At 42.9% G+C, this 25466-nt stretch overlaps 2 protein-coding genes across 2 annotated transcripts in view; both read left to right on the top strand.

Moving 5' to 3' along the window:
• Positions 1-5477: 5477 nt before the first annotated feature.
• LOC311500947 (major histocompatibility complex class I-related gene protein-like) overlaps positions 5478-25466 on the top strand; it is a gene marked incomplete at both ends in the record, with an annotated part of 84794 nt that continues 64805 nt past the window's right edge. Inside the window, one exon of the mRNA XM_084562584.1 lies at positions 5478-5526. Within this exon, the coding sequence (XP_084418710.1) occupies positions 5478-5526 (49 nt within the window). The remainder of the gene's footprint in view (positions 5527-25466) is intronic.
• Positions 8196-25466, top strand: part of LOC311500920 (major histocompatibility complex class I-related gene protein-like) — a gene marked incomplete at its 5' end in the record, with an annotated part of 36366 nt that continues 19095 nt past the window's right edge. Inside the window, 3 exons of the mRNA XM_084562556.1 lie at positions 8196-8226; positions 9106-9327; positions 12027-12305. Coding sequence (XP_084418682.1) covers positions 8196-8226; positions 9106-9327; positions 12027-12305 — 532 coding nt within the window. The remainder of the gene's footprint in view (positions 8227-9105; positions 9328-12026; positions 12306-25466) is intronic.

Genomic DNA, 25466 nt, shown 5'->3' on the forward strand with positions numbered 1-25466 from the left:
ATTGTAGCCTATTTACGTGGGACATTTGGCTTCCTTCTTTACCCCGCCTATACGTTTACCAGCCAATGGCTGAACGACCTTAGCACATGTGTTTTTGTTTATAAATTCTGGTCCGGTTGCAATTAATCACAGTGTGAAAGCGAACCGCACTTGGTCCGGACCAAAGCAAGTGAACTAACGGACCTTCCTGGTGTGAATACGCCCTTAGATTCAGTCAAAGCGGCTCAGTCTGCTGCTGATCTGGGGGGTATTCCAGAAAGCAGGTTCAACAAACTCTGAGTCTATTCCTGAACTCTGAGTTGACTTACTCTGAGTCGGGAAACTCTGAATATCCGGTTCCAGAACAGCTGATCTGAGTTAGTTCAATCAACTCTGAGTATGTTAACCTCGAGTTACGCGCGTGCACAACAACTATAAAAAGCCATCATCAATGGAGCCCCGATACCACGAGTCACCATGACAACCGAGAACAAAAAAAGATCAACTTATTTCAGTGAGAAGGAGTTGGAGATCCTTATGCTGGCCTACGGAGAATATGAGCACATATTTCGCCGCAAATGCAACACAGCTGCAGCAGCGAAGGAGAGAGAGACGGCATGGGAGAAAATTGCTGCCCGAGTCAACGCGTAAGTTTGAATGTACTATTCCATTGACGTAACAATTAACCGTAAGATCGTAGCATAGCCTATAGTTATGAATATAAGTAGGAATGAAATCTGAGTTTTTCATTTAGGTGCAATCCAACAGGAGAAATGAGGACTTGGAAGCAGCTCAAAATGAAACATAAAAACATCATTCAAAAAGGTAAGGCATATTTTGCTAGGCTATGATTGCACCTCACTTTGATTATTTTTATTTTTTTTAATTGACTTAGGCTATTAAACGTAAAGTAAATATTAATTCAGATTGCAAACATTGCGTTCTGCTCAGCCAACAGAAAGAAGGCAGCGGCCCGAAAAACGGGTGGAGGGCCACCTCCACCACCTCTGACAGAGGCTGAGGAGCTGGCTCTCAGCCAAAACAGGGGTCGCCCTGTGGCTGAAGGCATCCCCGGGGGAAGCTCATCTGAGCCTGTCACCCCCCAGGACACAAGTGCCTACATCAGATGCAAGTATACACTTATGTCTTTTTTAAAAATAAAACTTACATATATATATATAGCCTACTTTTTAACAAATATATATCCACCCACCCAACAGTTGTGGATGGTGTCATCTGCCTGGTTCAGCCTCCGACTGAAACAATCGTTAACCCTGCAGCTGTAAGTATTCCATACTCAGATCTTGCCTCAGATGGTAGTTCAAAGTATTCTGAAACAGTATCTTTTCCTGCATCACAGGAGGAGGAGGAGGAGGAGGAGGAGGAGGTGGTGGAGGAGGAGGAGGAGGAGGATGATGATGATGAGGAAACGCTGTCTGCTGCCACAGGGAGAGATCCGGAGGGGCCTACTGAAGTGTGTCTTAATATTATGTATAGCTACTGGCAGTGCTCTACCCATTCATATTCATTTACATTCTTGAGTGGAATTTGGAGTTTGACATGTACACTGAAGTGATGAGCATAGATAATGGACAAACTAGCACATTCTTGTCCTTCAACAGAACATGGCTGGGCATCACCAAGAGGAGGGTCCATCAACTTCTAGAGCACAGCTTGACACAGTGAGATTTTCGGTCAATACCATGTTAAATCTGTATGTAGAACTGCAGGAATTAAATGTCGTCCATATGTTTCCCAGTTGCCGGTAAAAGAGTTGTACAGGGTGCACCTAATGAAAACCATTAAAAAAAAACGAAAAAGAAATGGTGTACCTGGACCGGCAAATCAGAAAAACAGACTTGGAAATTCTATTACTTGAACGCCAGTTGAGCTGGGTGCATTGTCATGGTGAAACAGGTGAATATGTGAAATATGTTAATGGTTGGAACTATATTACAAATCCTGACTGTTGCTTTTGTACTTTTAGGGAATAAAGAAGAACCAAATCACATGTGAATTTGTCTTTTATTTTTAATCAAAAGTGGTTTCGGGCGATGAGGTCCCTTACTGCCCTTCCATCCTGAACATCTGCAGGGATGGGATGGTCATCCTCAGCGTCGTTGATTTGTACGGCAGGGTGTTGCTCTCCTCTAATAATTGCAATATTATGGAGAACAACACATGCCACAATGATGTCACATGCCCTCTCTGGGGTGACCCTGAGCTTACGCAGGCACTGGAACCGGGATTTGAGTATGCCTATGGTCATCTCAACCCGGGCTCTAGTCCTGCAGTGGGCCACATTAAAACGTTGTTGGGGCCCCGGCTCAGGGTCAGGGTAAGGGGTCAACAAAGAGGGCTGGCATGGATAGCCTCGATCCCCCAGCAGGTAGCCATCAAACTCTCCTGTAATTATAGAGGACACATTTGAGTGCATTTAGAAAGGGAGACAAAGAACATTTGTACAAAGCTTTAGCTTCCTTACCACGTGCAAATCTGTTGCTCAGACTACACTCCCGGTAGATCCGGGAATCATGAACTGAGCCAGGCCACTTAGCTTCTACATTTGTAATAAGAGAAGCTGCATCACATATGATCTTTACAGTGCAGAGAATGACATGAGTTAGTTGTATTGTAATGTATACATTTTCATGTACATATTTTTTAAGATGGTAGGTCACATACCTGGACATTGATGCTGTGAAAGGATTTTCGATTCACATAGTCCCCTTCATTTTGTGTAGGCGCGGTAATAGGGATTTGTGTCCCATCTATGCATCCTATCACATTTGGAAGGCCTGCAAAATGACAGCTAATTAAGCTACTGACCCCACTCTGAGGCCGCAGCAGAATGTAGGCCTATATCATAATTTAAAATAACAGAATATATGATTTCTACATCAGTCACAACCTGCAATCCTGTGGAATTCCTCTTTGATGGTGCGAACAGGTTTGTGTCCGGGGAACACCACCATCACTGGTAACAGGCGTTTCAGTACGAGGGTTACCTTCCTCACAGCTCTACACACTGTTGCCTTTCCGTAATGCTCTGCATCCCCGATGTTATAAAGAAAACTGCCGTTTGCAAAAAAACGTAGCGCTATGCATAAAGTTTGCTCTGATGTGAGTGCTCGTCCGCGGTGTGTGAGGTTGGTGATATATGGCCGAAGAAGGTTATTGAGATAAATGACACTGTTGGATGAAAAGCGGTAGCGTTCAAAAAGAAAATCCTCGGGAAATGATAAAACGTCTAATCTGGGTCGGAAGATTCTCTCACGACGTAATGCATTTCTAATCAATACGGCTTCGATGTCGATTGGATTTCTAATGAATGGGCAATCCATGTCTAACTGCTTTCTTCGTGTGGCTAGGCGACAGGTAGAAACTCTGGGTTTCTCATAGTAAACCTGCCAGCGAGCAGGTTATGTTCACAGAGTAAGTTACCGCAGTAACAGACCCAGAGTTTAAGTTACCTCTCTTTCTGGAACGGATAACTCAGAGTTTCCTTCATCTCAGGGTTAACAAACTCAGAGTTTTCACATAACCCGCTTTCTGGAATACCCCCCTGGGGGGTATTCCAGGAAGCAGGTTTAACAAACACTGAGATAAAACTTAACCTCTGGGTTGTCTGAACCTGAGGCGACTAAACCCGAGCTGTCGGTTCCAAAACACCGGTTTGCAATCAGTTCAATCAACCCCCGATTGTTTAACCTAGAGTTGTGCGCGATCACGGCGAAGTTATAAAGGCATCATCTATTGAGAGTCGAAACCATGAGTAAAAATGGCAAAGCGCAGAGCAGCCTATTTTTCTGAAGCGGAGCAGCAAGTTCTGCTCGAGGCGTACGAGGAGGAAAGAGCGATAATAACGAAAAAAAGCAATACTTGCGCGTCTGCCAAGGAACGAGACCTTGCTTGGCAGAGAATTGCCGACCGCGTAAATGCGCAAGTTTAGTAGGCTATAGCACACTAATGTGTCAGAAGCACAATAATTCAGTAGATATTAGGCTACATATTAACTGCTTTGTATGAGACTTTCTTATACTATAGACTGCCTTGTCATATATTGTATTATTTTTAATTAGATGTAACCCGACCGCCCTCAAGAGAACGTGGCCGCAGGTCAAAACAAAATATAAAAACATTGTCCAAGTTGGTAAGATATATCTGGGTGCATCATCTTAGACATCACTTATCCAGTATTATATTCTTGAATTGCCATATTGCAACAAGTTACGTTCATTTCAAAGCCAATAGGAAGAAAGCAGAGGAGAGGAAGACTGGTTCTGGGCCAGCGGTGTCCCCCCTCACCCCTGTGGAGGAGTTGGCGATCAGTATCAATCGAGGGCGTCCGATGATGGAGGGGATTCCTGGGGGCACGTCATCGGAGCCCTCAACCTCCCAGGAGGAGCAACATGAACTAGTGCAATGTATTTACCCTAATAGGCCCACGCCTAAATCACTTATGTCTAATTTTTGTAGCCTTGCATGTTCGAAAATGACCAATTTATAGCCAATATTACCGTTCATATAAACAATAGGAGGATGAATAGACATTATCAGCAGTCACGGAGGAATCGAGGTAAAGAAATGCTGTGCAGAGACTAGAGCATAGTTTCTTCATGTTTTCTGTCAGTGCATGAGAACACTGGATCAGAACATTTGCTCTATAATGAAGTGTTTTCTCTTTTCAGGCCATGAAACACGCAATGGGCAAATAAATGTGTGAAACAGTCTTACGTGCATTTATTTTATTTTTTTTGGTTGAAGTGATTGTGACAGATTTCATCACGCATTCTTTGACCATCTCTGATGTCAAGTTGCTGAATGTGTTCCTATCTGCTCCTCAATAGCAGGAACTAATTCATTGCGCAACGTTGCAATGTTGTGCAATAGGCTATCGCACGCGCAACAATTACGATGAGCGAATCCACGATGCGTAACGTTCGAAATGTGGGGATGGAGAATGTTGTTTAAATAAATTAAAGATTCCGCAGAAAAACAGTAGTGCTCTGGCAAAAACTCATTAGGAAAAGAAAGGATATTAAGTCGTGGTCTTATCATCCTCTCACGGTGAATAGCCCGAATGATTTGTGCTTCAATGTCAATTGGATCTTCCTCAAAAGGAAACGTCATTGTGTGACAAGTGTGGAAACAGCGGTCTGGCTGAACATGCACTTAAATACCCGAACATAACCTGAACAAAACCTACCCCTACCAGGTTAAGTTCAGAGCCTATGTTACCATAGTTACTTACATAGCCTGATCATTTTTGAGCGTTCTGGAACCGAAATCCCAGGTTTACCGCTAACTCAGGGTTTACATACCCAGTTAAGTTCAGAGCCTATGTTACCATAGTTACTTACATAGCCTGATCATATTTGAGCGTTCTGGAACCGAAATCCCAGGTTTACCGCTAACTCTGGGTTTACATACCCAGAGTTAGCGGTAAACCTGCTTTCTGGAATACCCCCCTGGTCTCACGTCTTCACAACAACAGGATGAAAACGTTGATTCTGTTGCTTCTCTTGTGTCATGTTTCATCATCAGGTAAAACCACATCCACATTCTTCATCATCTTTTCTTTCAACTCGACTCTGCATGTTTCTGTGTCTCGTTTCTGCTGCAGCCTCCAACTGTAGTTTTACTTTAACCGCAGCTTGTCTTCATTTTCGTATTTGTTGAGATTATAAATTCTGTCCCTCAGGGAAACACGCGCTGAGATACCAGTAGGCTACCTGCAGACTCCGACATCCAAGTGAAACCTCGTCTTACAAAAGTACGGGGAAACGTGAGCATAAACGGACTGGCATAACTGGCACAAGCACGGAAGGCAACATACGAGCTGTCAAGACAAAACTGGTGAGTGTGTTTGCAACCAGATTTGACCCGAGCCTTGACGCTGACACTCTCTGTGACTATTTAAAAGAGAAACTGGGGCGAGAGGTAAAATGCCGTAAGATTGAATCGGCCTACAACAGATACAGCTCATTTCATGTCAGTGCTATGGCCAGACGGCTGCTTTGTACGGCGTTACTATGAGAAGCGTTGGACAAGAGGTTAAACAGGTGTATCGTCTGGGCCAGAGGGTATCTCAGCTCACAGAAAAGCAGCGCACTGAGGGATGATATGCCTGGGATGAGTGGACTGTAAACCAAGATTCGCGTTATATCATACAATGTGCGTGGCCTGCGTGTGGGGCACAGTGCAGCTGACGTAACAAGACGTTTGGTGACTGATGCTTTACTGAAGGAGTGTGACATTCTGTGCCTTCAAGAGACCTGGCTTGCTAAACAAGACTTGGACAAACTGAGTACACTGGACTTCTATGGTGCTGGAGAGTCCACCACAGACCTCAGCACAAAAATAGTACAAGGGAGGATACCTGGAGGTGTGGCAGTTTTCTGGAACAGGAAATATGATCCATTTGTTAAAGTTTTAAGATTGAATGTTGACTGGGCTATTGGGCTTGAAATTAATTGTAATAAAAAGAAGTTTACACTCATAAATATTTATACACCTTATGAGTCTCAGGAATTTGAGGATGGATTTTTGAGGAGATTAGCAATCATACATTCCTTTATTGACGATAATGGTTCATCTTGTGTCTTTGTTGTTGGGGATTTTAATGCTGATTTGTCTGATCAGAAATCTTTATTTGCTAAACACCTGCCGCAATTCTGTAGTGATACCAATCTCATATTATCTAGCAAAATCTTTCTGCCTGACAATAGTTTTACCTATGTCAGTGAAGCCTGGCACACAACCTCGTGGCTTGACCACTGCCTGTGTACAGCAGATGCTCATGCAGCTATAGATAATATGGATATCTACTATGGTATGGCTACTACTGATCATATACCGATTGTCATCTCCATGAATGTTGAAAATATACCATTGCTGGCTGATAAAGATGCTGATACTACTAGTGGGAGGCTGGATTGGACAAATCTGACCAAGGAGGATTTAAATCGATATTTTACTGAAACTGAAAACTTATTAAGTAATATTGCGCTCCCTATTGATGCTCTTCTGTGTCTTAACATGAACTGTAAAAATCCAAATCATTGTATCAAACTTTGTGGCATGTATGACAATATTGTGGCTGCCCTTAATGCTTCTAGTAAGTCCTTAAGTAAACATAAAAACAAGGCCTGTAACATCAAACCTGGATGGAATGACTTTGTAGCTGAACAGCATGCCGCAGCGAGAGAAGCTTTCAAACTCTGGTCACATGCAGGGAGGCCTAGACAAGGGTCTTTGTTTGAGCATAAAAAACTTACAAATGCAAAATATAAATGTGCACTTCCTTATATAAAAAGATATGAGAGAACAAAATGAGAGCTGATTCCCTCGCCAGGAAGTTGAGGGTTAATAATCCCAATGATTTCTGGAAAGAGGTCAGAATTATGAACAACTGTAAAACTTCCCTACCATCTAATATAGAGGGTGCTTGTGAACCTGCCATGATAGCTGAGCTCTGGCGTGAACACTATTGTAATTTATTTAACTGTGTTAAAAGTAATGTATTGATGGTAGAAAATGTTGACCCTTCTGAGAACATGATTATTAGACCTGACAATGTATATGAAGTCATTGGAATGTTAGAAAGCAACAAGGCTTGTGGTATAGATCTTATAACAGCTGAGCACTTAAAAAATGCCAGCTATAGGCTTAGCCCTCTGCTCGCAATGTGCTTCACAGGTTTCATGATCCATGGGGTTCTCCCAGATTCTCTCACCTCTGTTCTGCTAGTGCCTGTCATTAAGGACAAGATTGGGAAACTAAACTGCATGGATAACTATAGACCTATTGCCCTTGCTAGTATTTTATCTAAAGTTCTAGAAAGGATCTTATTAACAAGAATAGAAATGTTCATTTTAACCATGGATAATCAATTTGGTTTTAAAAGAAAACATAGTACAGACATGTGCATTTATGCTCTTAAAGAAATTGTTGGCCATTATAAAAGTCAAAATTCCACTGTATTTTTGTGTTTCATAGATGCGTCTAAGGCATTTGACAGAGTCAATCATGAAAAATTATTTTTGAAACTGTTAGCCAGAGGTATTCCAAAGTTCATACTTAGAATACTTGTATTCTGGTATGCCAACCAAACAGTGAGGATTAAATGGGGTAATGTTGTGTCGGCCCTGTTTCATGTGAAAAATGGTGTTCGCCAAGGTGGCATTTTGTCTCCTATTTTGTTTAATGTCTACATGGATGACCTGTCAAGACAGCTGAACACATGTAACACAGGCTGTCTTGTTGGAAATACTGTTGTAAATCATTTAATGTATGCTGATGACCTGGTTATTTTTAGTCCGTACAGTGCTGGTCTACAAAGTTTGCTAAAGGTATGTTCACAGTATGGAAAGGATTATGACATTAAATTTAATGTCAAGAAGAGTAATGTAATGATAGTCAGGAGCAAAGAGGACAAGAGATTAGTGTTTCCTTTGTTTATTCTAGATGATAATCCGCTCATGATATGTCAGGAGACAAAGTATCTTGGGCATTTTCTTACTGATGATTGGCAGGATGATAGAGATATTTATAGGCAGTGTTCGAAGCAATATGCACAAGCTAATATGCTCCTTCGTAGGTTTAGTATGTGCTCAGTTGATGTTAAATGTTCCCTTTTCAGAACTTTCTGTACACCTATGTATACAGCTCACCTCTGGTGTAGCTATAGGAAAAGCAGTATGCGGCGGCTCATAGTGGCCTATAATGATGGACTGAGGTTGTTGCTTCAGGTGCCCAGGTGGCACAGTGCTAGCCAACTCTTTGTTTATTTAAATGCACCCAACTGTGAAGCACTTCTAAGAAATTTAATGTATTGTTTTATGTGCCGCCTGGATAACTCGGGGAACAGCATTATTGTGGCTTTGACTAGCCCAAATAGGAGCTGCTATAGGTATTCATCCAGGCTTAGAAAACATTGGTGGGATAGCCTGCTTATGAATTATGTGGAGCGTTGATTCTCTATCTGTGTGTCTGTCTCTTTATCTCTCTGTTTTTATCTTGTTTGTTGTCGTTGCTATGGACCGCTTATTGTGTCTGGAATAAAGATTTAAAAAAATAAAAATAAAATAAAATACCTGTTCACCGCCTCCTCTGGACTCCCAGACCTTCCAGACCTGTTAGGTGTCGCGGTAGTTGATGACGTTCAGCTTTTTTACTGCGACGGCAGCAACAAGATATTTGAACCCAAGCAGGACTGGATGGAGCAGATATTTACTTACGACACAGAGCAAAGAGGCTATTACACTCAGAGATGTTTTGAGAATTTCCCTAACCTCTTCAAAGCCAGGATTCACAGCTTGAAACAGAGCCTCAACCAGAGTGAAGGTAAAGTTGGTTCTCTGTTGACACCTTAAATTAGACCATGGAATTTAAACTGGTGGGGAATTTGTTATTTTTTTTTAGTATATGTCTTTTTATTGGGTTATTATCCCCTGATGCTAGCCCATTTTTTTTTTTTTTTTTTTTTTGTCCTGTCCAGCATCGAAACAAGCAGAATAATGGTCTGTTCATTATATTGTGCTGAGCAAATTTTGTTTTGCCAAGGGGAGCTTTATGGATGATAAGGCTCCTCTTGATAATCGAAGTTAAACTTATTTAAATTTTATTTTATTATTTATACATGTTGATGGATGGACCTTTACATAATATTGCCGAACCTGACAGGGAGAGAGAAAGTGAAGAGAAGATAGATAAAGTTGAAAGGGGGGGGTGGAGAGAAAAAAAAAAGGCGATACGCCACGCAGCAACTGCTACACCTGTTGAGAAACACAACAAAGGACATCGCCCGGCCTCGGCCGGAGAGCAAGCTGACAATACTGAAAGGCACACAAAAGAGAAAGATTACAGAGAAAGATTACATTGGAGTACATAGCAACCATGGCACAAAAGTTTCATACACTCGTGTTTAAGTCTACACATACATGTTTGTATAACACAGCAGATAACTAAACCACAGTAGTCCTTAATGTTCACGGTTTGTATACACGGTTTAAATGTTCACCAGAGGATGCAGTGACTGTGTCACCATGCAGAATGAGGGTGAAGAGTGTTTAAAGATGGCTTAAAGATGGCTGTGATGGTGCAACCGTTCCCCCAAGGAGAGCAGAGGATAGACAGGAAGCCCCAGGACCCCGACCACCAGCAGCAACCCCAGGGTGCGTGTCCCCATCACCTCACCACAGAGGGACATGCCTCCATCCAGATGGTGGCATAGGAGGCCCCCGGCCAGAACCCCCCCCCAAGCCACGGCGAGCAGGCCCCGGCGGCCCAAGAGAGGCAGCCACCGACCTCCCCAGGCAACCGGCCACCCGGGACAGGCACGAAGCAGGGTCCACGGCCCCCCGAGCCCGAGGGCAGCACCCCCCACCCCCACCAGACACGAGGCCCAGCCGACGCCCACAAGGACCAGGCCGCCCCAGACAGCCGCCCGGGATGGGCCCGCACCCGCCCCCGCGCCCAGGCCACACGCCCAGGGACCCCGGCAGCACCCATCCCCTCCCCCCCTCCCTTCCTCCCACCCACCCAGCCCTCCCCCGCCAGCTACTTGCACACCCACTCACTCATACACTTCCATCCATCCCACTCATCCCTCCTCTCATGCTAGCCCATTTTATTGCTTTTAGGTATAAAATCATGGTCAATATACACTGATCAAGCATAACATTATGACCACCTTCCTAATATTGTGCAGGTCTCCCTTGTGGTGACTCATCAGAGAATGGACATGGGCCTTCTGAGGATGTCCTGTGTTGTTAGTGGGGGGGCCTTTGAGGGGAGGGGCCTCTGTGCATCATCCCACAGATACTTGATCAGTTTGGGATCTAGTGAATTTGGAGGCCAGGTCAACACCTTGTGCTGTTCTTCATTTTTTTCTTTTTTAGTTGTTCCTAAAGTGTTTTTGTGTGTGTGTCTGTGTCAGGCTGCATCCTGCTGGGGATGGCTGCTGCCATCAAGGAGTGTCATTGCTATGGGGTGGGGGTGCCTGGTCTGGTCTAGGTGGGTGCTACATGTCTAAGTAACATCCACACCAATGAATGCCAGGTCCAGAAGTTTCCTAGCAGAACATTGAACTGTCACAAGATGGTCAATGTTATTTACTTCTCCTGTCAGTGGTCATAATGTTGTGGCTGATTGGTGGGTCGACAAAAAAAGAAAAGAAAAACAAAAAAAACCTTAACAGTCAAAGTAAAAACTGTTTTCTACAAAGTAATGTAACTGAATTAGTGCATATTTAGGCCTTTAAAGTGACTGACTTCAATCAGAATTGTCTCATAATTAGTGTAACAGAGATCACCTGAGTGCCGTGAATGTGTCTCAGGTGGCTGTAGTATAAAGACATCTGTGTGTGTGGAAGGTCCACGTCACTGGTTAATCAGTGTTTCTGGCTATAAATACACCATGAAGACAAAAAAGAACACATCAAGCTACTCTGAGAAATCTTTACTGAATATTATAAGTCACTGAGTATACCCTGGAGTTTAGTTAAATCCGTCATTAAGACATGGAAGGAACATGGTACATGTGTAGTTGTGCAACTGAGAGACCGTACAGGAAGAAGACAAGTGATAGAGGACACAAACACACCTATGACTACTATGAAGGAGTTAAAAGGTTCAGCAGCAAATCTTAGAGACTCAAAGTTCAACTGGAGGAAGAAAAATGTCCTTTAGGCTGATTCTGGAGAAAATGGGGAAATCCTGGAGGACAGTGTGATTCACTCTGCAAGAGAACTGCAACTTATTTTCCATAAAAACAATGACTTGGACATGGTTTGAAGTTACCGAGAGGAATGTTCTGGAGAGTCACTGCCCAGAACTCAATTTGAGCCGGGACTTGGAAAGTGCTGTTCATACCTGATCTCCATGCAACCTTGCAAAGTAAGAGTAAAATGCAGAGTAAAATTGCATAGTGCAGATTCCCTGAACCTGAGTCAGACCTATTCACACAGACTCAACAAATCAATTGAAGAATAGCTGTGAATAGCAACTCATACTCATCTCTCTCTCTTGTTTTCTCTCTCTCAGGTGTCCACATTTTGCAGCTTATGTATGGCTGTGAATGGGGCGAAGCGGTGGGGAAGGTCACTGGTTTCAAGCAGTATGGCTACAACGGAGAAGACTTCATCACGCTGAATCTGGAGACGTTGCAGTGGGTCGACCTGAAACCAGAGGCCGAGTCCACCAAGCTGAACTGGAATGCCCAGACGACTATAATAAAAAACTACGAGAGGTTCCTCACGCAGATTTGTCCTGAGTGGCTGAAGATGTATCTGGACAGTGGGAGGAGCTCCCTGCTGAGAACAGGTGGAGTCACGTGACGTAGTCTGATGCACACAACAGTGTTTGTGTTGACTGTATTACTAATTTAATCAGTGCGACTCTTATAGGCTAATTTTGGGGGGAAGCTAGAGAGATGTTTTGAGAACTTAGACTTCAAATCGATGCTAGTTACTGTAGTTTAGTGTTTGTGAGAAACTGCTTCACAAAAATGAGTGCAGACTGGCGTTATCTTGTAGTTTATCTTCATGAACTAATTACTTAACCCCAATTTAACAAATGTCAAACGTTTGGGCTGATTTTCTGTTTATTATCCGGCAGGCTGCAATGATCTTTTACTGTTAATTTGCCCTACAGTATAAAATCATTTTATAGGGTATAAATAATATTTACAAATGTCACAATACATTTGAATTTAAACAGGCTGCATAACATTTTGAGTGGTGACTACTGCCCTACATGCTAACATCTGTGTTAATGGTCTGGCTCCATATTTTATGTATTCTGATGGTTTTTGGTGATCCTCTCCTTTCCTTTAGGATAACATTTTTAGTTTATGTCTGGACATGAAATCTACACATTCGTGGTCAAGCTGTCAGTTTATCCAATATTTTATGACCTTCATGGCTTCATGTGCGGCTTTGTTCTTGGGATTAATCAACAAAGATGATCATGCAAACTGTTGGAAATAAGATGGTATTACACCTGAAGAACATAAACATGCTGATATTATCGTTGTTTGCATGTTAGCATGGTGACATTACCGTTTAGCTAAAATCATGACTGTACAATACACAGTATAAAGATGGACGACGGAACAGCTTCTTTAAAGTGAAGCCAAAGCAAGTAGAGCTCCCCCCTGGTGGCTGGCTATATATATATATATATATATGTATAAAATATAGTATTTTTTTCCTTCATTTTCTACCATTTTTATTCTTTCTCATCATTCACTCCTTCATCAACCCTCTCCCCTCACCTCCTACTACATTCTCTCTCTCCAGACCTCCCCTCAGTGTCTCTCCTCCAGAAGACTCCCTCCTCTCCAGTCAGCTGCCACGCTACAGGTTTCTACCCTGACAGAGCCACGATGTTCTGGAGGAAAGATGGAGAGGAGATTCATGAAGGAGTGGAACATGGAGAGATCCTCCCCAACCATGATGGATCCTTCCAGATGAATGTTGACCTGAACATTTCATCAGTCTCACCTGAAGACTGGAGGAGGTACGACTGTGTGTTTCATCTCTCTGGTGTGGAGGACGACATCATCACCAAACTGGATGAAGAACGGATCAGAACTAATAGAGGTAAGAGGAAATGTTGATGGATATTTTGGTTTTCATCCTGCAACTCAGTTGATAATTTAACTAATAATAATAATACATAACTTAAATCATTTCATGTTCTTCTCTATAGGATCATTTGTGCGCCAGCCAATCCTTTTTTTTTTTTTGTTTGATTTCCTGAGACACTCAAAATTATAAAAATGTGGTCATGTTCGACTTTTTGGATAGTTGCAGTCAGTCTTTGTTCATAAAAACAACTCCACATTGATGAATAAACTTTAACCTGCTTCATGATTACTGTTCTTTATCCTCCGCTGTTCTTTGTTCAACAGAGAAGCCCAGCAACATGACCACCACCACCACCATCATCATCATCTTGATCACTGCAGTGGTTGTTCTTGTTCTCCTCCTCATAGCAGCTGCTGGATTCATGGTTCATAAAAGGAATCAAGGTGAGCTACTTTGATTTAGTGTTTGAGTTGAATCCTACAATTTGAAGCATCCAGCAGTAAAAGCTGAGTAAGTCTCAGAGTCAGGAGAAGTCAGGAGAGCAGGGGCCTCATGTACGAAGGTTGCGTGCGTACAAAAACGTTCCGTATGTACTCGCTCACGGAAAAGTTCAGATGTATCAAGAGTGAAATGTCCAGGAACTTTGTACGTGCCAACGCCAACGACGTGGCTGGCGTACGTTGGATTCTACAGATGTCGATCCTTTGGCGACACTTAGAGGTGATGCCGGAAAACTGTCATAAATGTGAAAACTATTACTCCAACCGATCGGGACTGAGCCAGTCGACCCTGAGCAGAGCCATGCAAGCCATGTGGGACGGAGTTATCTGCATGTCAGTCAGGTATATCAGATTCCCATACAATGCAGCTGAACAGCTCAACATTAAAGAGCAATTTGCAGCGAGAGACGGTTTTCTGACTGTAATCAGAGCTATCAACTGCACACACATTGCTATAAAAGCGCCATCGCATGAATTTGTAAATGTCAACAGGAAACATTTTCATTCGACCAATGTACAGATCATACGTGATGCGCAAATGCAAGTAAACATTGTGGCAGCGTGCCAAAGAGGACATTTTTGCGCATCTCCACTCCAGTGAGTAGCGTCTCCAATTCGCTTTCTGTGAAGTTCTTCTTTTTTCCCGTCTTACCCATCCTTATGTTTTCATTTTCTGATCGCGCAGAGAGGGGAATCTCAGGTCCAGGGTCAATTTAAATATAATTTGCATATTAAAAAGGGGCGCGGACAGGGAGGGGTTAGATACGCTCGATTGGGATGTACAAAGGAAATGTGCTTCTAAATGCTTCTAAATCTGAGCGTGCGCCACGTTTTAGAAGGAAATCCACGCAAGTCTTTTTCCATGAGGCCCCAGTTGATGAAAGATATTCTGACATAAACAACTGGAACTGAAATGACCTGTCTTTACTTTACATTTCAGATCAACGTCGTCCACCTCGTAAGTAAAACTAATTTTATTCTGTTTCAACTGATCTAACAAACTGTTTTGCTTTTTATTTACTATGAGTTGACCTTTTATACTATTTCTTTCTGACCTTACAGATCCTGAGAGCAGCTCTGAGCTCTCTGAGAATCTGGAACCAGAAACTTGACTGACAAACACAGTTCAGAGGGTCACCTATGTGGGATGAAACTAGTTTTTCAAAATTATAGAAATTATTTTGTTTTAGCCTTTAGTTCATATTCATTCAGCAATGTGATTTTGTGTCTTTAAGGCATGCTGCATGTTGTTTCTGATAGTATTTTATGGTTTACTACAACTGCAGGAATTGCAGGTTTCTACAAACATTTATATTATCAAGGGTGCGTTCAAACTTTTGTTTTTCTTATTCTACACCAAAAACTGGTTCAGTTGGTGTGCACGCTGACATTTATTGAAAAATACAAAACAAAAGGATTATCAATGAGATCACAACCTGACCAGTCAAACAAAGATATGCCACAGGAGCAGCACTTGTAGTGTATGTGCTGCAGGTGCTGCAGGACTCTTGACCTTTTCAACAATTTATTTTCCTCCTCCCTGCACCTTGGTCGCAGGTGAAGTCGTGCAAGAATTAAAAAATAATTCCTAAAACAAGCATATGCTGCGAGGGGAGAGCAGTCCGTATGCCTGGATCAAACTGCAATAGTTCCTTTTGACGAGAAGAACCAGGAATGTTCTGGAATATTCTGTTCTTTGAAATCATAGAATCAAATTAATTCTTTCTGGTCTGTGTTGTGTTTCACTCAAACTGCAGCAGAGTATGTTGGGAAGGGACCAGTAGCAGGAGGGTGTCTTTGTCGGTTGGTGCTCACCACTGTTCAGGTGGTGTCATTTAAAATCAAGTGCTGAAATGACCGCGCGAACGGAGCGATCGCTCTATAGTACGTGTAGTGGAATCAACTATTAGGCATCAGGTGTAACAGGTAACATAGCTGAGTCTGCACATATACACTGTAGATATAAAGCAGGTTTGGTTAAGTTGTAGTGTGCACCTATTAGCCACAACATTATGACCACTGACAGGAGAAATAAATAACAACCATCTTGTGACAATTCAGTGTTCTGCTGGGAAACTTTTGGACCTGGCATTCATTGGTGTGGATGTTACTTAGACATGTAGCACCCACCTAGACCAGACCAGGCACCCCCACCCCATAGCAATGACACTCCTTGATGGCAGCAGCCATCCCCAGCAGGATGCAGCCTGACACAGACACACACACCACAGGACACCCTCAGAAGGTCCATGTTCATTCACTAATGAGTCACAACTGTTTTGGAGGCACAAAGGTGGTCATAATGTTATGAATTGTATGTACTGCAGTTTAAATGTATGTTAGGTACGAGGTCAGGAACAGGTGACAGTACAGTCTTATAAGCCACTAAAGAGCTCTGTGTTCAAGTCAAAGAACACTGAACATGATCAGTGTCCCTCTGCATTACTCCTCTGAAACCTCAAAGTATTGATGAAAATACTTGAACCTCAGTCTCAATCGTGCTGCTCTTTGTTTTAGTCCTGATGTCTCACTTTCCAATAAAGATTGTCTCTTTTCGTGAGTCCAGACGTGTTTCTGTGACTGCAGTCAGTTCAGCAGGATCATGAATATTATTTGTGCAATGGAGCTGAATGGAAACATCTGGATCAGCTGACTCCCAGACAAGACTGACTCAGTTTTGGACGGACACGGCACGTAAGGAGAAAACATGAACTTCAAGCTGTCTGATGTGTTAGAAAATGTAATATTATGACTCAAAATGAAGGTCTGTCAAACATGTTCAACTCTGCTCTACATGTTCACGTTAGCACAGGAGATGTTTTCCCACAATAAACTACAAAACTGCCTTTTTGATGAACGTATGACTTTATCTGGGTTAAACACATAAGAGGATGTAGAATGTGTTATCGTGAGTTATGTCCCTAGAATCCACCACAGCTCTGTGGCCTCTCCTCTGCTGATGCTGTAGAGATATGCTTCATATTTACTGTGTGGTTGAGACGGTGTTTTCTTGGTTCACTTGTGTTTTTCTTAAGACAGTGATCCCAGTGGACTGGTGCGTTGTTTCTATCTGTTTTCTTTAGGTTTGGATGTTTTCACTGTGGGTTTGGCTGCAATTGAGGAGAAATAAATTAGGCCCCTGTGTGTCCAACCTTCCACTTTACTGAGAGAGCGTAAGGATACATAATCATTGGTTACTTTGAAAAGAAAGCAAAGTAGTATGGCTATCATAGCAATATACACAGATCAGCCACAACATTAAAACCACTGACAGGAGAAGTAAATAACATTGACCATCTTGTGACAGTTCAACGTTCTGCTGGGAAACTTCTGGACCTGGCATTCATTGGTGTGGATGTTACTTAGACATGTAGCACCCACCTAGACCAGACCAGGCACCCCCACCCCATAGCAATGACACTCCTTGATGGCAGCAGCCATCCCCAGCAGGATGCAGCCTGACACAGACACACACACAAAAACACTTTAGGAACAACTAAAAAAAAAAAACATGAAGAACAGCACAAGGTGTTGACCTGGCCTCCAAATTCATTCATTCATTCATTTTCTATACCCGGTTATTCCTGTTAAGGGTCGCGGGGGTCTGCTGGAGCCTATCCCAGCTGTCATCGGGCAAGAGGCAGGGGTACACCCTGGACAGGTCGCCAGTCCATCGCAGGGCTAACACAGAGACAGACAACCATTCACACTCACGCGCACGCACCTACGGCCAATTTGATCACCAATTAACCTAATGTCTTTGGATGGTGGGAGGAAGCTGGAGTACCCGGAGAGAACCCATGCAGACACAGGGAGAACATGCAAACTACACACAGAAAGGCCCATGGATTCGAACCGGTGACCTTCCTGCTGTGAGGCATCAGTGCTAACCACCTCACCACTGTGCCGCCCGCCTCCAAACTCACTAGATCCCAAACTGATCAAGTATCTGTGGGATGATTCACAGAGGCCCCTCCCCTCAAAGACCCCCCACTAACAACATTGTGTTGCCAGACACCACAGGACACCCTCAGAAGGCCCATGTCCATTCTCTGATGAGTCACCACAGAGACCTACACATTCTTAGGAAAGTGGTCATAATGTTATGCCTGATTGGTGTATACTGAAGTCCACTTTTACACACTACAAAGCAGTCTTGGCAGTCCTACATGTTTTTTAATGCAGAATATTTAAACCCAGAGTATTTTTTAGAATTTAGTTGGTAGACAAGGACTCGCACGCCAGAACTGTTTTCACTGGAAGTGGGAAGCTGAGGGCATGGTGGGGTCAAATGAAGCAAGAGGTCTAGAAATAAAGGAAGATTCATCTGGGGAAATTGCTGACACATTAAAACGGAGGTTGCACAATAACAGGACACTGATTCAGTGGTAAAATAACTGGATATATTTACACAGACTACTATTCCACTTCCACTAATCAGATTGGAGGGTGTAAATCTGTGAAACTAGTGTGATCAGTGGTGTCAGATGCAACCCTAGGCAGAGCTCATCATTTACTATTTTTTTTACACTAAAGTGCTAGTATTCATTTTCAAGGTTCTCATGAATACCTCCTCTTTTGTTGTTATTTGATATTTGAAACTTAGCAGCAGACAGAGCTTCCCACGGGCTTAATTTTGGGTTGGGAGGCAATTCTAGAGAAGTTGTGTGTTAGAAAAAATAACTCTGCTTCCTGGTAACAGAGTTAAGTGTAGTGACTAACAAAATGACTCTTGTGCAGTGAAACTGTTGAGGTTTTCTTCACTGCATCTGGAGTCCCACACTTCCCATAAGTAGGGGATGTGTACAGGCTGTACAGACGAGTGAACAGTGCATCAACAGTTCTTTACAGAAGAATTTTCAATTTTGGTTAGAACTTGTGCCTCCCAGCAAGAAGGTTCTAGGTTCAAATCTACCAGCTTCCTCCCACCGTCCAAAGACATGCTGGTTAGGTTCATTGGTGATTCTAAATTGGTCGTAGGTGTGACTGTGAATGGTTGTCTGACTCTCTGTGTTAGCCCTGAGATAGACTGGAGACCTGTCCAGGGTGGACCCTGCCTCTCGCCCAATGACAGCTGGGATAGGCTCCAGCACCCCCTCATGACCCTCCAGAGGACAAGAAAAATAAATGAATGAATGAATGAATGTTGTTACTGCACACATAACTGAACCATCGGCATCTCAAACAGCATGAACAGGAGGCTGTTTTCCACGCGCACACAGTCCACACATTATTTAGTAAAATAAAGGAAGAGATACCACGACATAAAAGTAGATCCTGCATCAGGACAAGTCAAAGTTGGAAGAAACAACTGATACCAAATGATTTCACGGCCAAGCAAAATAACACCCCTTTTCATTCCTATTTTATTAATAAAATATTCACTAACAAGACCAACCCTCAGTATGTACAAAGAAGTTTATTTTGACCAAGTTAAGGGGAGGTAAAGGTAGGGGATGGGACCTCATTTGGAGGGTTAATGGTCAGTGGTCAATGTTATTTACTTCTCCTGATAGATTTTATTTTACTGTGGGCTTTGTTTTAGGAGGCTAGAACAGCATGTCATACACTGACCCAGGATAAGTTCTTCAAACAACCAAACTCCAAACCTACCCTAACCCTAGGGTATAACATTAGCCCTAGCTTAACTCTAATTGTAACCTTTGCCTTAAAACCAACTATTAACAAGTTAAAACCCACAACTTTTGTATTTCATGAGAAACTGGCCACTGCAACTTAATGAAAACAAGCCCACTCCCACACACACACATATACACACACAAACACATTCAAGGGTAATACAATACCAGCCACGCTGTCACGGCTGATAAGGTGGAAGAGGAAGTGGAGAAAATGTTCTGGCAGTGTGATTCAGTTTCAGAGACAGAATTGTTCTTGCTGTTTGTGTTGAAGCAGCTGCTGACATCCGGTGGAAAGTTCCTCTGACACATGTCGTTGATTTGACTGTTTTCAGCTCAAACATGAATGTGTGTGTCAGATTTCAATCCATCAAATGTTAAAACTTTGCTGGTTCTGGAGAAAAATCAGGAGATCAAGTCTTCATTTCTTGTTTGTTGACCGTCAGATTGACACAGCTTTCCAAAGAGACGCTCCACTGATGTTAAAAAATACCGTCAGTCCTCGGTGAATGGACGCCAGCCTTTAGAACGAGCTGCATGTTTGAGCATCAGCACTTTTCTGATTATTGTCTCTTTAGTCTTCAAACTGCATCCGCTGTCAAGACAAAGAAACAAACTGACTCGATCTGGATACTCTCTCTTATAGAGTTAAACTTTGAGAAGAAACTGACTCAGCAGGTTTGAATCCTAGAATACAAATAATAGATTATTATCATTGATTCAACATGGTCACAGGGTTGAAGTATTAAAAGAATATGTTGTTTTCTCCCCTCACTGTTTATTTTCTTCCTCCAGATGAAGAGTCCACTGATGGTGACCGCCACCAGGAGCAGCAGTCCAGCAGCTCTGGCAATTAAAAGACCACCAGGGTAACCTGGAACTGGAATGACAGGACATTTAAACTTCAGCTTCAAACGTCTGAACATGTTTCTGCTAGTGCAGTTTCAGTCTGAACTTTGCTGAAAGGTCAGAAGAAAAAAACTGTAGAAGTGTGCTTATATTAGAGTACACTAGAATGAATCTTTCAGTGATCTTTGATGACACCATCTGTACCCACAGTACTACAATTAGTTAATGGACACCTATCTGTATGGACAAGATACCATGTCTGTACTATATAATAATATATCAGACGTAATGTATCTGAATATATGTTAAATACAACCTGAAATAATTAAATACTCACCAGTAAGAGATAAATGTTGTTTAAAATAACTTTATTTTACAGTAATTATAATAAAAAAAAACATAACCAGGAAGAGTAGGCAGAAATAACAATGACGTGGACCAACACAAACTTTACTCTCTGCCTCTAATCCACAGAACACAAGGTTCTTCATGTGTTTGATTAAATTCTGGCACGTTTTTTTCCATTGGGATTTTCAAAAACAGCTGCATGTCTTAAAGGGTAAAATGATTTATAATATCATACCTCTGTTGGTTCTGATCTGTTCTTCATCCAGTTTGGTGATGATGTCGTCCTCCACACCAGAGAGATGAAACACACAGTCGTACCTCCTCCAGTCTTCAGGTGAGACTGATGAAATGTTCAGGTCAACATTTATCTGGAAGGATCCATCATGGTTGGGGAGGATCTCTCCTTGTTCCACTCCTTCATGAATCTTCTCTCCATCTTTCCTCCAGAACATCATGGCTCTGTCAGGGTAGAAACCTGTAGCGTGGCCAGTAGCGGTTTTAGGCACGGGCGAACCGGGCAGCCGCCCGGGGCGGCATTTTTTCATGACACAAGGGGGCGGCACGAGCACTTAAATCTCAGCTGCAGGCGCCCCTGCTGCTGAGAAGGTGCCGTGCACAGAAGCTGTGTGTGAGGGGAGGGGAGCGCGGGGGACAGTTCACCTCTGGGTCTCTCCCAAATTGAATGGACTGTATAAAAGGGCTAAAGTCAGTCACACCTGGACTTTCTTCCATATAACGCACATTCCATTCACAATATAATAAAAACAGGCCTATAATTCCTGCACGTTTTTGTTTTTATGAATTGTGTGAAACGGCCAAATAAAAATAGGTAATTATGTGGTCACCAAGGTCAATTGGTTTAGTCTTGACTTCTGGTCGTGAGTGACAGCGTTGGAGGATGGAAATCTGTTGATTATCGAGTGTCAAATAAACAGAGATGGACTGAAAAAGGAAAGATAGATGTTCTCTCTGTATGATTACAGTATCCATGTCACGAATAAAGGGCTAATGTTAACTGGTGCTATACGTTTGTTAGACTTTTTGCTACGATGCTTGCAATGCTGATACAACAGTAATTCGTCTTAACAAACACCAGATCTAATTTCACCGTAAGATTGTGCTTTGCAACAAAACTGTTCCAAGTTCAGTTATCGGTGGTGGTCTCGCCCGGGGCGCAATTCAATGTAGAACCGCCACTGAGCGTGGCAGCTGACTGGAGAGGAGGGAGTCTTCTGGAGGAGAGACACTGAGGGGAGGTCTGGAGAGAGAGACAGTGATAGATAGAGTCGCAATGGATTTTTGCTAATTGTTAAATGCATTAGAACAAACAGACATACTGTTTGACGCAGGTCATTTGATTCTACCGGTTCTCAGCAGAAACATCTTCCCACAGTCCAAAATCCTCCTCACAAGTGATCCATATGTCTTTAAGTCAAAATTTAAGAAGTCCTCTGATCAGGACTTCTCATCTGTGCAGTCTCATAAACATTGTATGGACAGACGAGGGGACGGAAAGGACTTGCTGATCAACAAACAACTGAAATCCGAGTTCTGAAGGAACCCAGACCAGACTCTGTCTCTTTGTCCACAATGAAGTGTTGTGCTGAGCTGTTTCCAGTGTTCACAGACATTTTCAACACCTCACTAGAATCACGTCACACGCCGTCCTGCTTCAAGACCTCGACCATCATTGCTATCCCAACAAAAACAAGGATCATAGCATTTACTCCATTTGAGCACCTTGTTCTGTCCCACATCAAATCCATCACCGACCCTTTCCTGGATCATCTGCAGTTTGCCTACAGAGCCAGCAGGTCTGCATTAAACATGGCTCTCCACTTCCTCCTCTGCTCCGGAGGCAAGACTGACATCAGCACCTGCGTTCATTCCCCTTTGGTCTTCTTCCTGTACACTAACAGCTGTACCTCCAGGTCACCAGTCTGTCAAGCTCCTGAAGTCTGTAGACAACACCACCCTCACTAGAGTCATTTCTGATGGAGATGAGTCTCATTACCTCCAGACTCCCCCCAACATTTGACCCATACCAGTTTGCTTATCACCCCCACTGCTCCACAGAGGACGCCATCTCCTCTGCACTCCATCGGAGCCTGGAGCATCTGGAGGGGAGAAGAGATGTGCGGATGCTGTTTCTGGACTTCAGCAGCGCGTTCAACACCATCATCCCACAGCACCTGATAAATAAACTGTCCCCCCTTGGATTCAGCACCCACCTATGTAATTGGCTGCTGGACTTCCTTCAGCAACAGAACTCAGTGTGTGCAGGTGGGAAAAACGTCTCCAGTGTCATCTCCCTGTTCGCCGGTTCCCCCCAGGGCTGCGTCCTGAGTCCACTGCTGTTTACGCTGATGACCCACGACTGCTGCGCTAGGTTCACCACTAACCACATTGTGAAGTTTGCAGACAATGCGACAGTAGTGGGCGTCATCAGCAACAACAATGACCAGGCTTACAGAGAGGAGGTGAAACATCTGGTGGACTGGTGTTACACCAACATCTTAATCCTGAATGTCAGAAAAACAAAAGAGATTGTCGTAGACTTCAGGAAGAGGTAGCCCAGCCACGCTCCTCTCACCATCAATAATTCAGCAGTGGAGATCGTCAGCAGCATCAGGTTCCCGGGGGTGCAGATAATAGACCAAGCAGCGTATGCACTTTCTGAGCCGGATGAGGGGACTACACCTACCTGCTCCCATTCTCACCACCTTCTACAGCTACTATAGAGAGCACTGACCAGCTGCATCTGTCTGGTCAGGGGCCTGTAGCACCTCCGACTGGAAGTCCCTACAGAGGGTGGTGAGGACAGTGGAGAAAATCATCGGGACTTCACTTCCTCCCATCCAGGACACTTCAAAGAAACGCTGTCTGTCAAGGGCTCAGAACATCACCTCAGACCCCCCCCCCCCCCCCATCATGAGGCAATCCCCAAAAGTCGTCATGGCCTATTTTATTTAATTGCTTTTTGGAAAATAATAGCATGTCTGCATCTGGTATTTTGTTGATTTTTTCAGTTAAAAATTGATATTTAGTTATGAAATGAACTATATTTGCCGAATTTTCATCACATGCTCGAGATCATAGCCGCGGGAACGTATTCTCAGCAGGGGGTGCTGAGAAAAAAAAAGCTCTGCGCTGCAACTCGCTACATTAATAAAAAAATATATATATACCAGCGCGGCTTGACTCCTACACCATGGCAATATTGTTACATGCAGCGGTGACACATAGTCAACTGCGTTATTTATTCACGAAGCCACCCAGAAAATACACAATGATACAAGTGAAGCATGTGTAGCCTACGTGTAGTATACACACTGATATGAATCTCATTATTAGAAATAAAGAGAAAATCATGAAACGCAAGACATGAGATCAGTTCTCAATCGGAAACCAAAATAAACTTTTAATTCAAAGATAATTCAGAGCTGATTGGTCGTAGGTTTGTAATAACAATGAACCCGGAGCCTCGGCCACATTAATTAAGCGTGCAAAAATCTTAACTTGCACAAAACAATATATACACATACATAGTGGAACCAGAACAAACAATGTGTCACAGAGTCCGTGTAACTGTTCATGGTGCTGATCACTTTGGCAACAGTAAACAATTTGTCACAGCTGTCCATGTAACTGTGGTGCTGAACACCTTGCGTAAAGACGTGCTGCACGGTTGCAGCATTTGAAAAAGAAACGTGACTTACCGCCTGCATCACACAACTCCAAATGTGGCCTTCCTCTCCAGGTTGGCGCTGATCAGACCGCGACAATTTATAGTTATTAGTGTTTCCAGTTTTAACTTTTAGCATTTTCTTTTTTTCCCCACTTTTTTCACTTTATTACTACCGAACATGCTCACCTGGATAGGCATAAGAGCTGGCTAGTTGTTCTATTACTCATGTTATTATATTTTCAATGTTTTTTTTTTTATTCTTTTATTTATTTTATAGGTCTATTTATTTGACCTTTATTAAGTGCTGCACACAATTATTATTAATATTATTATTAATATCAACAGGCCTACCTATAATCTTTATCTTTATTACAAAATAAATAAATGGAATACCTGTGGTATTGCAAATTAAAACAAAGTGTGAAGACTCGATTACTACTTTTGCAAAACACTAGTAAAGATAAACAAATATGTGCCAGGAATCAAGTGTTGATATAGTTGTGTGGATATAGTAGTGGGGATGGCTGTGCCAGGCTAGTAATCTCTACTACACAATGCTGGTGGTCATTTTGGTCTGGGTCATACAATTCTATGTTATATAGCTGACCAGGCCCCGGCCCCTCATCACAGTCAGGAATGATAATGTGGCCCCCAGAGAAAAAAGTTTGGTGACCCCTGCCGTATGCCATGAGACTGCTTAACGCATTATAAATAGTTCCCCCCTTCTCACCCACTCACTCCTATTACCCAGCAATAAAATGTGCAATAATGTTTATCTCCATTTTAAGTTTTTTATATGTATATTTATTCTATTTTGTATATACTGTTCCTGTCAATATTCCTGCTGTGCTCTGAGCCATTGCACCGAA

Source organism: Chelon labrosus (genome assembly GCF_963514085.1).
Source record: "Chelon labrosus genome assembly, chromosome: 16".
NCBI lineage: Eukaryota > Metazoa > Chordata > Actinopteri > Mugiliformes > Mugilidae > Chelon > Chelon labrosus.